Source organism: Rousettus aegyptiacus, unplaced genomic scaffold (genome assembly GCF_014176215.1).
Source record: "Rousettus aegyptiacus isolate mRouAeg1 unplaced genomic scaffold, mRouAeg1.p scaffold_m13_p_3, whole genome shotgun sequence".
NCBI classification, from domain to species: domain Eukaryota; kingdom Metazoa; phylum Chordata; class Mammalia; order Chiroptera; family Pteropodidae; genus Rousettus; species Rousettus aegyptiacus.
Genome location: NW_023416306.1, coordinates 122,511,300 through 122,526,889, shown reverse-complemented (window position 1 = coordinate 122,526,889; position 15,590 = coordinate 122,511,300). Strand labels below are relative to the sequence as shown.

The window sequence follows — 15,590 nt, the reverse complement described above, 5'->3', positions numbered from 1 at the left end:
TGTGGCCATAATAAAGACATATAAGAAAATCTGAAGTCACTCCTAAGCACTTGTCTTCTGAATGGAAAACATGCTCTCTTCCTCAATGCCTAGGTACAATAGTTCGCTTATGCACTTGTGTACTCTTATTTATTCATTCATTCGCTTATCAACTTATCAAGTTATGAGCATCCAGACACTGAAGCTAGAATGTCTCTGTTCTCATGAGTTTTTCAGTTTGGTTTAGGAGAAAAAGTTACATCAGAAGTCGTCATATTTAGAAATGTAAAATTACAAACTGCATTAAGTGCCATGAAGGAAAGGAACAAGATTTTCATCAGATCATGTGTACTGGATGAACCTAGAAAAGTAGACAAGAACCAGTCCTTGTAGGAATGTGGAAGCCATTTTAAGAACTTTGGTTTTTATCCTAAGAGAAATGGGAATTTATTAATGGGTTTTATGCAGAAAAGTGTCATGCCCATGTTCACATGTTGAAAAGATCACTCTGGCAGCTACATGAATAATGAGTTGGAGAGGCACAGAGTGGATGCTGGAAGATCCATGGAAGGTTTTATTGAATTCAAGTGAGACATGATTGGGGCTTGGAAAAGAATGGTGGTGATTAGAGATAGAAAAAAATTTAGAGATATATAGGAGGTAAAATTGATAAGACTGGTAGATTAGAATTTGAGAGGTAAGGAAAAAGAGAAATAGTTTGAATCCTCTATTTCTGTTTTGAAAAAATGGATAAATAGTAGTGCTTTACCTAGAGAAAGAGCACATTAAGAGGCTCAATTGTAAGTTGTACAGAGATTATGAGATTAATCTTGAACATATTAAGTTTAAGGTGCTTCTGAGACTTCAAAGGCAAGACGTTAAGTAGGTAGACAATATGTATAAATCTATGTAGAGTTCAGAAAAGTCTGGGCTAGTGATATGAGACATCAGGATATAGATGGTAACTGAAGTCATGAAAAGGTTGGAATAACTTAGGGGAAAAGGCTATAGTTAGAAAGAGAACACTGAAAGGGGAATAATATTTCTCCTTTGGGAAGGGGGGGATATTTTGTTGATATAATTATTTGAGAATTATGACATTTTGTTTGTATTAAAAGTTAAAAATTAGAATGTTAAAATGAATTCAATAACATAAAATATAGATAGTAGATTTTAAAAGTTTTTCAAAGCATCAGCAAAGGTATCTTTAAAAAGAAAATAAAATCTGGGCTTCTGTGGGGCTGGGGCTTTGCACATTATAGGTAAATTTGGGCTTTATCTCAATTTTGGACCTGACTAATAAAGGATTAAGAATCTATACGAGATATAATTTTTAAATATAAGACTTTCTTCTAACCCATAAAGGGAAACTGCAAATTAGAGAAAGCATCAAAAGTTTTTTCCTCATTTACCTTGAAATTTATGATCTAGTCCACTCTTAGTAGAATCATAATCATCAATCAGTCTTCGATTCTTAGTTGAGTCAACATCTTCCACGTTCAATTTATTATCATATGGAGATCTTGTTATGGATTGTCTTTCTTTCTCAGTTTTTTCCTTTTCTGTTATTGCCCTTAGCAGGTTCAAGTTATCAACAAAGGAATAATTGCTTTCACCTGGCTTGTTTTCTGGAAGAAAAGCCCCCAAACCCAAAACATCTATTTTAGTTAAGATTCTCCCAAAACATCTATTTTAGTTAAGATTCTCATAGCTTGCATTATTTAAATTAATATCAATATAGTTTATTTTTACCTGGAGTGTATGTTTCTTTAATTTTGTCTGCTTCTGCTTCAGCAATCTGTGAAACAAACAGGAGATAGACCTGGTTTTAAATCATTGCTCCACCACTTACCAAATATAACAACTAAATAATTTAATCTCCATGGGATTTAGTTTTCTTGTTTATAAAATGTAGATAGTAATTTCTATCTCAAAGCATTGTCATAAGGATTAAATGAGATAAAATAAAGGGCAGATGGTCTATAAATATTAATTTTTTCTCTTATAGTATTAATGAAAGGTAAATCTCTGATAAATTAAGCAATCTTACAATAGAGTAGATGTGATGTGGAACTTGCTGGGTTATTATACAGTCAGTTTTAGGTATTATGCAGAACTCTTTCTATATAACTGTCAGGACATTGATATTATCAAAATTATATTTCCCATCCTAATTTCTGTCAATTTATCATTAATCTCCTGAGGTTTGTGAATTCAAAGTGGCTTAAATGTCATAGCATAATTAAATTAAATTATAATAACTAAAATGAAATGAAATAGCATTTATAATTTTATTTTTGACCTACCTGTTCATTCAGAGGTCTTTCTGCACTTAGTTCTCTATTATGTAGGGGTTTGTCTAGAACAAACACAAAAATATAAGTTTAATTGTGCATTCAAAAGACACAATATATTTCTTATTAAATAAATTCTTCATAAAAGAAAAAAACATTAGGAGAAATAATTTTGGATGGCTGTGAAACAAAAATACATATTAGCAAAAATTATCAAGATTATACTATGACAATAATTATTATTTTGTCTTGCTTATTATCCTGTATTTCCTGAGTTAATGGAATTACATGTTTTTTTTTTCCTGACCAGAAATCTAACATATAGTTCTAACACTTGATCTGCCAGCTATTTTGAACTAGACGGCATGATTTGCATTGGTATTATTAGCATACTAATAAAGCTCTTTTATCATACACTGCCTATGTTATGAATAGAGTATCTGAGAAAGGTTTTAAGACTGGGGGGGAAAGCTGCTTTATTAGGCGGAAAAGCCACCCTCTGCCAATTTCAAAATAAGATCTTTCAAAACAATCCAGATTATCGCTCTATCATGTAAAAAGTGAGGGGGGGGGGGGGAGGAGAGGGACTCTGTCTCTAAATACGAACTGATTTCTCTGTCAAATATGCACGGATATGATCTAATCAGAAAATTAAGCAAGGTGATTTACAGCTCACGGTTATGCCAAGCCTTACCTTTTCGCGGCGAAATAAAAGGGAGGTAGCAAGGAAAGTGTCCACGTACCTTGGCTGCCTCCTGGTTTGGGGAAAGCTTGAATTGGGCTGCTTTGAAACACCAACACCAGGATCCAAGCGCCGGTCCAAAGGAACCCCATTCTTCCACTTTTGGCTTCAGAAACAGCTTGGCGCCGGGCTCCGGGAGCTGTAGCTTTTGTTATGAATGAAAAAGAGGAGTAAAAACAGGAAGAACTAAGAGGGCGGGCGCGGGGAGGAAGAGCGATGGGGACGCAGCTGCTGATGGAGCTCAACGCGGCTCCTGAGTAAAGGGATTAGAAAGGCTCTAGGCGCTGGGCAGTCAGGTGTTCAGGTGGAGAAGAGCGCTGTCCGCCCTGTGGGTGCTGAAGTTCCTATGACGTGAAGACCGCCGGGAGTGCTTTAGGGCGTAGCCTTACTCTCGTTCCCTCCTTGAGAGGAAGTGAGGAAGGAAGCGCATGCTCCCTGCGAGCCAGAGGCGGGAATGGATGGCGTCAGCGACTCCAACTCCACTCCAATCCCCTGGGAATGGAAGGGGGAGGGGCAACAGATCGGCTAGCGTCTTTTCTGTGCCGCAGTCCTAGGGCTGCTTCAGCTCTCAGGGTCACCTGGATTGGCGTAAGCTTAGACATCATTGTCGTAATTTTCCAAGTAAACGTTACCTCAAGGACCAAATGACTTCTCTACTCGTGCACCTGTCAAGGAAAGATAAATAACCTGTGCGAAGTGTTCTGCTTTGGTATTATTCTGGGATATCTGCTCCAGAATCATTCCTTTCCATTCCGTCTTCCGTACCTAAAAGGTAGATATAATCCTTAGAAAAGCCCTGTTTTTTGTGTTTTGGGTTGATATACCAAGCGTCCCTTGGTGCTCTTCTCTTATTTGTGCCTCAATTCTATTAAGTCTGTTGAATTAGGAAATTTAAGGAACAGTCTTTCAAATAGATTGCGGCAACATACTATCACTCTCCTAGATGCTGAAACAGACCTAAAAAATCGTTGCCTGTACCCCTAAGAGTGAACGTCCTCATCGGTCCTGGGTAGGTCAGCAGCAAAGGCCACTTTCATTCTAAAATTTTTCCTTACCCACCAAGGGTAAAACCTCTCCCTTCACCACCGCCATCACCAAACACAAAAACAAAATCAACTCAAAAACAAAAAACCAGCTGCGCTCTCATAAAATTCTCTAGGACTCTATTATGCCTAAAGACCTGGCTGTTCCAGGGATCCTGGAGAGGGGATAGTGATGAAAAGCATTTTTCATCATAATTAGGTCAAGGAGGTGCTTCCTATATTCTGAGAATATTCCCAGAAGCCTAAGATTATTGCATAAAAAGAATTATCAAAAGACTTTTAAATGATGAAAGCAAGCAACACTAATGTGAGCAGGGTGCTGAGTAAGGTCTTTCCTCTCTGATTTTTTAACAGAGCTTGGATCCTTTCCTTTGGACTGTGGCATGCTGGGAACCAGTCTGAATAATGACCAAAGAGAGGGATTCGGCACAATCAAGCCTTTGATTTCTGTACCTCTGCTTTTCAAGGAGCAAATTTGTCATTCAAGTACCTAAAAACAAATGAACTTAACAAGCTGACAAATCTCTCTCCTGGAGGTTTTTGAGTTTGGAAGTCACTCAAACACTTCCTTTAATAATCTAAAGGGTACTTTAAAAAAAAATTGGAACAATTCCTTATTCCCTGTAAAACCTGCTGGTACCAGATTATTACTGGATAGTGGGGAACATAAAGAGTGCTTTTTAATCTAACAGGTACTTCAAAACAAATAGTTGTTTCTTGGTGGGGATAATATAGCATTATTATCCCACTATATTACATTTAAAAAATTAAATCACAATTTAGAATCCTAGCTTAGTAAAGTGTAAATTTCCTTAGTTTCCTCCTCTTCGAAATAGAGATGACAGACTCTGTTTACCTCAAAATGTTATTATAAGATCAAATGGGTACATGTTTTGATCAAGTAATTTTGATGCTAAGAATATTTTGATACCACCTAAAAAAATAAGTCATGAAATATTTTCAGCTTTTAAAAAACATTACTGTGAAATATCCATCCATCAATTCTGAGATTCACTCTGTTGCTGACCTCATCCCTCGGCCTCACTCCATTCTTTGTCTTGTTCCTGACTCACCTCTCCCCTCAATATATGTTTGCAATTAAGGGAGGTACAGAATGGAATAAAGGGTAAGGGATGGTTATTGAGCACATTGCATTGCTTGCCAAAAATAAGAAAGGTATTTGACCTTTCTCTGCCATTTGGATTCAAAGTGACTGTGTTAAATGGGCACGAAATCTAGCAACATGTTATGTTTCTGATCAAATGAGCTATATGGAGCATTGAGTAATAGTAAGGCATAAATTAGTTTACATTCATCAGTCTTGTGGATGTTTTTGCTGAACTTAGTGTGGGTCTATGAATAGAGTAATCCCAAGTTTTACTTATTCTCTCATTTATGTAACACATTATTGTGCACTGGAATGTACCAAGTATTGAGATAATTTCTGGGTATAATCTCTGCGAGTCAAACAGTCTAATAGAAAGTACTGTGATTATAACAACAATTAAAATAACAATCACAACTATTTACTGAATTGGTTTTATGTGCTACACATTGATGTCATTTAAATATAAGTGAATAAATAAGCACAAAGGTGTGCTATGGGTCCCCTGTTGTATGTGTGGAGCTCAGGTGGGATGCAAATAATGAAATAAATAATCAGGAAAGGTTTCAAAGAGAAGATGCCTCTTTTATTAATAATAAAAAGATTAAAATACTTGATTATTATATGTAAATGCACTATACACATTGAATAATATAAAAAATATATATTGAAATTATAGGACAAGTGTCACTGACACAGATCAGATGATCATGAAATTGACAACATACAATGTACAATGAGTTGAATGCTGCTTGTGTGTGCATCATCGTGCCCATGGATTGATTGTCGTGTGCTCATTCGCTAGTGGAGAAGATACCTTTTGAACTGAGACTTGAAGATATGTTTGAAGAATGTTTTTATTTAGCATAGAAAGTATTGTTATGTTATTATTGTGTATTTTATTATAGAAAATTTCAAACAAACACAAAAGTAGAAAAAAATTATTGAAACATACTCCCATGAATTCATTACCCAACTTCAATAGTCATTAACTCATGACCATTCTTTTTATTTTATATTCTCAACCACTTTGTACCACCAATGGATTATATACCCATAAAAATCCAGGACTTCATATAATTTCATCCATAAGTTTGTCAGTATGTTTACCTAAAAGATAAGTATTCTTTTTTCCTAACATTACCGTAATAACTTTATCATAACCTTATAATAAGAATACTACCTTAGCATCATCAAATATCCAGTCAGAGTTCAAATTTCCCTACTTGCTTCATAAATATTTTTACATTGGTTTGCTTGGACCAGGATCCAAACAAGGCCATGCATTTGTTTGGCATGTGAGAAACCCTTATGGGTATAAGACCAAAAAGGTAGATGTTGCTAGGTCTTCTTTGACTTCCCCAGAGAAGTTAATTGCTTCCTCAGCATACCATACATACTTCTCATTGTGCTGTTTTTGTACATGCTTCTTTTCTTCTTATTTCAAAAATAATAAATATACATTGAAGGAAAAATTCTGAAAATACAGGTAAATGAAAAGGGGAAAAATCATCAGAGATAAACACTGCTAACTTTTGGTATATGTCCTTCTGGTGCATGCTTTTTCTAAGAAAATATTATATATATTTATAAAATTATATGTCTCACTGTAATTATCTGCTTACATAACTAGCTATCTATCCCACTAAACAGTCATCTCCTCCAGGGAAAGGGTCTTGTCTTACTTATCTTTCACTTCTTGGCCCTGCTTACAGCACCTGGATCCATTTGCTTAAATTAATGAAGTAACAGAGGGTTACCTGTTTACTTTTAGTCTTCAGATGCTGAAAATGTTATCACTGTCCCACACTGGAGGATCATGACTGTCTTGCAGTACCAGGAGCTGCCAGTTCTTTAAAGAGCTCTTAGCCACTCTGTCAGTGTGATTCTCCACTGCAATCAATGCCTTATTCTCAGGCTCAATCCTTTACGTACGTATATTTACTACGAAGTCATGTTTTTAGGAAGGTCTACTGTCTCAGGTTGGGTTCCTTGGGAAACAGACCCTGAAATGAAGATTAGCATGCAGGAAGTTTATTAGTGTATACTTTCGAATTAGCGACTATAGAAAAGAAAGAATGGGAAAGATGCAGGATTTGGCAGAGGCAGAAGCTGAGCTGCAACATAGTTTCAATGGAAGACTTAGCCAATTCTATAAGGACTTTTGCCAATGAGATGGCCCTTCAGAGCTGTCCTGAGTTGGGGCAAGAAGTGTAGGCATTTATACTCCTGCATAGATTAGTCATTGGGTATTAGGTGTTCCCAGGAAGGAGTCATAACCTTGGATGAGGTGGTTATTTTCAGCAGCTGGGAGAGTAAGTTCTTAGGTTCTGAAGTGAGATCTGAGCAGTGCGTCCCAACCTTCATCACATGCACTCTCACCCCTTTATTTAAAGTTGTAACCCCAACCTCTATTGTCTCCTTCTGCTCCCCTGCCTTATATTTCTATGTTGCATTTATCACCTAACATACCATATAACTTTCTTATTGATTTTATCTCTCTCTCCTAACTAGACTGTGAGAATTTTGTGGACAGGAATTTTTGTCTATATACGTTTTCCATTGTTGTATTTTGAGTATCTAGAATAGTGTCTAATGAGTTCTCGACACACATTGATGCCTGGAATAATAGCCCAGAAAAAAATATGTAGTTAGGTAAGTAGAAAAAAATAAGATTGGCCATTAGTCAATAATTATTGAATCTTGGTAATGAGTACACAGAGATTCAATACACTCTCCTTTCAAATTTTGCATATACTTGAAATTTTTCATAATGAAAGCTTAAAAAAAAGATTTCTTTTAAATTTACTGCTCATAGGTGAAGAGAATAATAACAGCCTGTTTTTCTTTCCTCTTTTCCTCCTAAAGGTATTCTGAAAATACAATTAAACATCTTCTTATCCTCAGTGGAACAGAAAATCAATAGCTTTCCTCTGGTGCTCCAATGCCTGTTCTCTAGCCATCCCTGTAGGCATGCTGCTGCCATGGGAACCCCAAGTAACTTAGCTGCCAATGCCCCTGCAGGGTTAGTGGTGCAATTTCAGCTCTTGTCTCCTAAGATGCCAATATTTCACAGACATTGCAGAATTAGGCCAGCATTTCTTGTTAGACACTGCATAGATAGAATGAGACAAGATCAATGCATTCTGGAAAACTAAGAGTGATTACTGAATTTCCTCTTTCATCAGTCATGGAACTGTGGGTAGGAGGAGGATGTGTGAGATTTACCTCTCCCCAAAGTGGAGGTTGACCCACAGGGTAGAGGAGAGAGAAGAGGGAAGCAGTTCCCACTTCTCTACTGCCTCTTCCCCAAATTCCAAGAAAGGCCCCACATGATATGGCTTCTGTGGCTGCTCTGACTTCATTTCTTTCCACTGGCCCCAAGGCCCCTGAGCTACACTGGCCTCTGCTGCTCCTGACATGACCAGACATGCCCTTGTATTGGCGCCTTTACAGTGATTCCTCCTCCCCACTGCCTCTAATAGTCTCCCCATGGCTTGTTCCCTCACCTTCTCCAAGCCTTAGCTGAAATGTCACTGTCTCAGTGATTAATTATTTAAAATTGCACACACTGCTACCACACTCTACTCCCAACCCTTTTACCTTGCTTTACTTTTTCATTATTCCTTACCATTTACCTCTTTCAAATATATGATTTATTTATCGATCTTTCCCACATGTCTATAATAGTATCTGGCACATAAATAGTTATTTAAAAAGTGGGATGAATAAGTGGAGCTCAGAGTCTTGTGTTTCTCAATGTCCACACATTTGAGATTTTAAAAGTCAGTCCTGGTTTTTACTTTTTTACTGTCAAATCTCTCTGCCTCCCTTCCTCTTGTCCCAAACCTCCATTCTTCTGGTTCATACTTTAAAACAACCAGAATGATCTTTTAAAAATGTAATTCTGGGGTTCAAAAATATTTTTTCCAAGAGACATTTGAATAAATTAAGGAATATAAATCTTATCAATTCTGAGTTCTATATAAAAGTACAGTTACTATCAACTTCTGCAGTACACATGTGTATGACAAAATGACAACCCAAATATTAGTGAATTTTATATTACATTTCATAGAATATTGTTTTTCTTAAAATAAAAGAAATTTAAAATATATATAACTAAATATTTAATTTCTATACCTATATATATCTTTTCATGCACATAAATTCAAAATCCAGAAAAAATCCTTTATTATATTATTAGTACATTGAGATGACAAAATACAGCAATTTTAACCATATATAAAAGTTAGAAGGATTATATTCTTGAAATTCCAGCAGAGGTCATCAGACAACAGTAGGAAAAAAAGGAACTTGTTTAGAATTTCCTGACACACTGACCTAGCGTTCCACAATCCAGTTGCCGCTCTTGTCCTCTCCACTCAAAGACGCCTATCTCGTTTCTGGTATTTCTTATCATTTATATGATCTAGAAAGCAGAGATACATCATCATATTGTCTCAACAGAGTTATTGGAAAATCATAAGCAAATGCTTTTTGACCCTACTTCCTTTCGAGCCATTGTTCGCTACACTCAAAGACACATTTACTGTGAAGCTAATGAAACATACTTAAGCCCCTCCCTAGGCCCAGGGGAAAGCCCTAGTTATTGTTCATATAGCTGTAAACTTTTGTAAAATTTGAAGTCTTTAAAACAAATACAACTGGGGGAGAAAAAATAATGGCAGAGATGATAGGCTCTGTTCATTCCTTTGGCGACCAAATTAAAGTTGTGATGAAAACAAGGACCAGCAGCAAGGAAAAATAGCTCAGGATCTAGATGAACAAGTCATACAACTATGGAGAAATCCAAGAAATCACCCTGCAACAGGCAGAAGGTAGAAGGGTGAAGACACGGGTCTGCCTGGTCTTGAGCAGCTAAGTGAGGTGAAGGCAGTGGCAGTGGCAGAAGCCTCTTAAAGAGGCTGCCACCCTGAGTGTATTTTCGCAGTGACAGACCTGCTCACTTGGAGCACCAATGCCAATTCGGCTGCATGCACGGGACACTAGGGACTTATAGGAGACAGTGTCGAAGTGAGGGCTGAGGCAAGACATGCTCTGTACAGAAGTGCTGGCAGTATCCATCGTTCCCTGTTGAGCCCTCCCCACTCCCAGTGCTGCCATAGCCGTGACGTCATCAAACTAGATAACAGGGGTCACTCAGCCCATAGGATTCCCTGAAACCCTGCATCTCCCAACTAGCGTCTCCACCCAAGCCACATCCAGGTGTATCCTCAGTGAGTAAGGTACTCCTTGATGAGACTCACACTGGAGGCAGCCTCAGTTTCTGGTGTGGCCTTTCGAGGCAACTGTAAGTACAGCATCTGTGGATTGCTTACTAAATCTTAACAGGTCACCCTTGAGAGGTAGAGGCTTGGGCTAAGTTTGGTCTGCAGCTGAACGCCTCTCAGGACTGTGCCTCTGGACACCTACTTCACAAATCCACACTAATAAGACCAAGAGGCTTAGGAGCTTTGCTTAGTACGTAGAAACAGACATGGAAGGGCAGCCAAAATGGGAAGGCAAAGAAGCAGAAATCATATGAGAGAAGAGAACAGAGATCCAGATATAATGGAGTCAAGTAATCTAACAGGTGCAGAGTTCAAAACACTGGTTATAAAGATGCTCAATGAACTTTTGGGAAGTGTAGATAACTTCAGTGAGAACTTCAAAGAGATAAAAAACATAAAAAATAGAAGTGGAAATTATAAAAGGGAACCAGTCTGGAATGAAGAACTCATTATCTGAGATGAGAAGTATATTAAATGGAATAAACAAAGAAATAAACAACGTGAATAAAGAAGAGGACAGGACAGCCAATCAGGACACTCAATCAGAATGGCAAGAAGAAAGATGCCAAGACTATAAAGATGATTTAAGGAGGATATGGGATACTATTAAGGCTCCAAATATTTGTCCGATCAGCATAAGAAAATCAAGACATTGAACAGCTGTTTGAAGAAATGACAATGGAACACTTCCCTAATCTGGTGAAAGAAATGGACATAAAACCTCAGGAAGCTCAGAGGAGTACTAAAATCAGGGATCCAAAGAGACTCACACCAAGACACATAATAATTAAAATGCCAAAGGTTAAATACAAAGAAATAATATTAAAAGCAGCAAGAGAAAAACAAATAATTACCTACAAAGGAAACATTCATAAGACTGGCAGCTAATTTCTCAAAAGAAACTGTGCAGCACAGAAGGGCTTAGCAAAAAACATTCGATAGAATGCAGACCCATCATATACAACCAAGAAAAATTTATCCAGCAAAACTATCATTAAGAGTTGAAGGACAGATAAAGAGCTTCCTAGACAAAAATAAACTAAAGGAATTTATCACCACCAAGTCAGAATTACAGAAAGTGCTGGAGGGACTTCTTTAAGAAGAAAAAACAGGAACTATAAAAAACAGGAATAAAGAATGGCAACAACTGCATTCCTATCAATAAGTACCTTAATGAAAAACAATTAAGTACTTCAACCAAAAGATAGAGTAGCTGAAAGGATAAGAAAACAAGACCCCTACATGTGAAAAGAAAGGGGAAGGAAAAGATTGCTTTGATGGACTTAGAAGGTGTTTAAGCCAGACAGAAAGATAAACACTATATGATTTCACTTATATGCAGAATCTAAGGAATAAAAAGAACAAACCGATCAAAAACAAACTCACAAATATAGTGGACAATTTGGTGATGGACAGAGGGGAGGGAGGTTTGGGGGGGCTGGGAGAATAGGGTGAAGGGCTAAATTAGTAGCTGATGGATGGTCACTGGGATGGGGAGCATGGCATAGGAAATACAGTTAGCATTAATACGTTGGCTAGGTGGAGGGTCAGGAGAGGAAGGGTACAACTGTAGGGATCATTTTATGAGCTATATAGATGTCTAACCAATGTACTATATACTTGAAACTAAATTAAAAAAAACACATTGATTAAGACCTTTGTCTTTGTACTCCCAACTTCATACCCAACTTCCCTCACATTGATGGTTAGGTTAATGGCCATGGGAATTTCTGGAAGTCAGATAAAGGAAAGTTGAGCTGGAGACAATTGGGTGTAGTAGGATAATTTAAGTAGTTCATAGTCGCTTCCATTATTGCTAGTCTGCTTGATATAGAAATGGATTCCGAAAACATACCTACTGACAGCTGTGCCAACTCATCTAATGTTCCTGCATGAAGGTGCAAGGCCAGAGGTCCTATCCCAATATGAAATATGAATGTGTCCTACAGCTTTGGCACCAAAGTATGTCAATGGCGGGTGAGAAACAAGGTCAAGGGTATGACGAAGTAACTGGGGGATGATTAATGCTGTTGCAGAAAACAACCTGAAGAGCATGCAAATGGAATAAATACTTCAATAGACAGACAAAGATGATTAGACTGGGCGAAAAAACCAACCCGACTAACTACATGCTGCTCACAAGACGTATACTTTAAATATAAAGACATAGAAAGGATGTAAGTAAAAAGATATAACCATACTGAACCAGAGCTGGTATGTGGAAAATTTTTCCAATCATCAAAAATGGAAAATTGTAAATGGAAAATTCAGTTCTCCATGTCTCGTTAAAATTTTCAGAAATGTACTTGATAATGACGCATAAACAATTTTAAGTATGTACATTTTTTCTTTTTTGATAGGAATCTTACACAATAAATTTTATCAGAATCCCTGTGTTTTGGGGGCATAGATCTGTAGCAGTACTACAAACTATGTATGTGTATGAAATTGTATGTTTTAAGTTGCCAAATAATCAAAAATAAAAAAAGAGGTTTTGATTATCATGTTACAGAAAAGATTGACTTTTCCTTCTATTCTCCCTATAGAAATTGATGCTATAAAATCAATGTCATGTGAAAAATTTGTAGCCCAAAAATATGGAAAAGAAAGATAATATATAGATATGTCAGGGAGTTAATGAAATGTTTTTTTTTTAAAGTTTGTTATGTTTTTAGTATTTGTGAGCTTTTCAAAATATGTAATTTGTTATGATTTCTTTGCTCAAATAAATATTCACCTTTTTGTTTCATAACAATACCATGATTTGGTATTGTTATTCCTTTTTTCAAGAGTCTCAACAATTTTATAAGCTTCAGTGCCCCCCGCACCTGGTTCCTTTCCTGCCCATATGCCTATGAATGAACTGTAGATAATAAAGGAAATAAGTTAGACCATTTATTTTATTTGAAACATGTAATTGAACAGCTTTCACAGTCGAATAGGCTGTATTATTCTGAGCACTGAGTTCAGCACAATTCCTCTAAGAGGCTGGATCCCTGACCTAATCCTTCTGAGAAATATTCAATCTTTCATGTAGACTTGTAAATATGAAGTGCTGCATACTAATTATTGAAGTCATGCCCAGAGCCTCTTCCTAGAATTCTTATTATATTGTATTCATCTTCTGTTTTCATACTCAGTTGAGTAGGTTCATGTTACCTCTCTCTCATTTGCCCAAAGTTGGTTTTGTATCTTCATGCTTTTAAAATAGTGACAATCTTGGAAACAGAAAACCCATTTTTAGAACACAGAACACAAAACTTCTTCCTTTTAAAAATGAAACACAGAACTCCTAATTCTATGTAGATCAATCTGTAGGTTGGCAGTAGGGGATCTGAATGGACTCACTGGGCCTAACTCTTGTCCTTTGCATTTCAGATTTCTCTGAGGATCTCTTATTTTTAGAGGCCTTTCTTCCTTCTGAAAGCTTTAAATGTGACAGAAACCCCTGTGTGTTTTGGTAAAGAGCTAGGAGCATGGGCACTGGAGTGAGAAATGGGGAGACTCACTAGTTGGGCAACCATTGGCAGATACCTTAAACTCTCTATGCCTCCATTTATTCAATATTCTAACAAAGGATTGTTTATATTTGTATTCAGTTTTATGTATTAATGAGCAAATACTGGAAATACACTAAACAATACAGATAAGGCTTCTGCCTGCATGATGCTCCCATTTTAGGGGTAACACAAACAATAACTCAGTAAATACAGAGAAGACTGGGGATCTTCCCATATTACTGACCCCTTCACTGGGAATTTTCTCACCCAGGTTTATGCCCCTTCTCAGGGGGTGGTCCACGGCCAATGGCTAGCTCTTGTGGACCTACAGAAGCCTGGCCCCCTTACCTCAATTTTAGACAACTCTTAAGAGCTACCGCAGCTCCAGAGCTCTGACAGGCTCCACTGAGGCCTCCTCAGTAGCAGCCACATGACAGCTAACTTCTCCCTCTGCCCAATGCTGCCTTCTTTTCTTCTTTATAGCCCCAAATAAACCTTTGCACTAGAGTCTATTTTCAGAGAATTCGAACTAACATAAAATATATAAGCTAGATAACTATGGATTGTGATATGTGAACAAACTCACTCAAGTGTGTGTGTACATCTGGGGAAAATTTGAGAGCTTAATTGAACCAGGAAGGTTTACTCAAACAGTTGCTCATGTATATGTGGGCCAAGGAAGAAAGATGAACTCCCAAAGGAAATTAAGTGATATGATAGAGAATAAGGAAAAATGACTTTAAGTAGCTGGGATAGCACCTGTAACAACCTCTCCTAAGTTAGTATTCTTAACATTTTAATATATTTCAGTATATTAATTTTTTTCAATGTGATTAATGCTAGGAGGAAAGCAGAAGTCAATTTTATGCATAGCTTGATTATAACTATAAAAATGTGCTCAGAGAAAAAAAAGGACTAGAAAGGAAAAGAATAATAACAGGTTATGATAGTAAGAATATATGTGACTTCTTTTCTCTATTTCAAAAATTTTCTGCAATCTGATATTTTTTAATGAGAAAAATTAACATATGCTCTTAAAAAATAATGTAAGTTTTTTGTTGAAGCAACCCCCAAAGAAAACTTCTAGAATTACCATATAACTGTACTGACCTAGTAGGTATTTGCCCAAACAATCCTACCTCTTCTCGTTCATGTGATACTTGGACATCACTTTATGGGATTGGGTTTACATGGAAAGTACTCTTGAAATAACAGAAGGTACTTTCCTTTCAGATATTCTAACCAACATTTAGGAAATACTGCCACCCAGTGGATAATAGAATTAAGTTTTGGTTCCTGTTGATTTAATTCTATGTAGAAAGTCAGAATAGAATAGACCAGACAGAGTATGTGTGTACATTTGGGGAAACTCCTGGGGCTTGGTTTGAACCAGCAGGGTTAACTCAGAGAGTTGCTCATGTATATGTGAGCCAAGGAGGAAAGGTGAAATGCCAACTAGGAAGGAAGCTGGAGTGGAAATCTTCAAGAGACTAAATTGTGTATCTTGTACACTGAGTAATACATTATGATTCCAATTTTAGAATCCATCCTAAGGAAATAATCATAAATGTTCTAAGTTTTAATGCTGCTGTTTATCATGTGTTTTTTTTTATAACAATCAAAACAAGAATAT

The 15,590-nt window shown here is 36.9% G+C and overlaps 1 protein-coding gene across 1 annotated transcript in view; it reads right to left on the bottom strand.

Moving 5' to 3' along the window:
* The window catches only part of SCG3 (secretogranin III), a 35,657-nt gene extending 31,977 nt beyond the window's left edge, over positions 1 to 3,680 (bottom strand). The window contains exons 1-4 of the mRNA XM_016162675.2: positions 3,017 to 3,680; positions 2,286 to 2,338; positions 1,732 to 1,777; positions 1,392 to 1,607 (exon numbers count right to left, since the gene is read on the bottom strand). Coding sequence (XP_016018161.2) covers positions 1,392 to 1,607; positions 1,732 to 1,777; positions 2,286 to 2,338; positions 3,017 to 3,107 — 406 coding nt within the window. The 5' untranslated portion in view covers positions 3,108 to 3,680. The remainder of the gene's footprint in view (positions 1 to 1,391; positions 1,608 to 1,731; positions 1,778 to 2,285; positions 2,339 to 3,016) is intronic.
* Between the last annotated feature and the right edge of the window lie 11,910 nt (positions 3,681 to 15,590).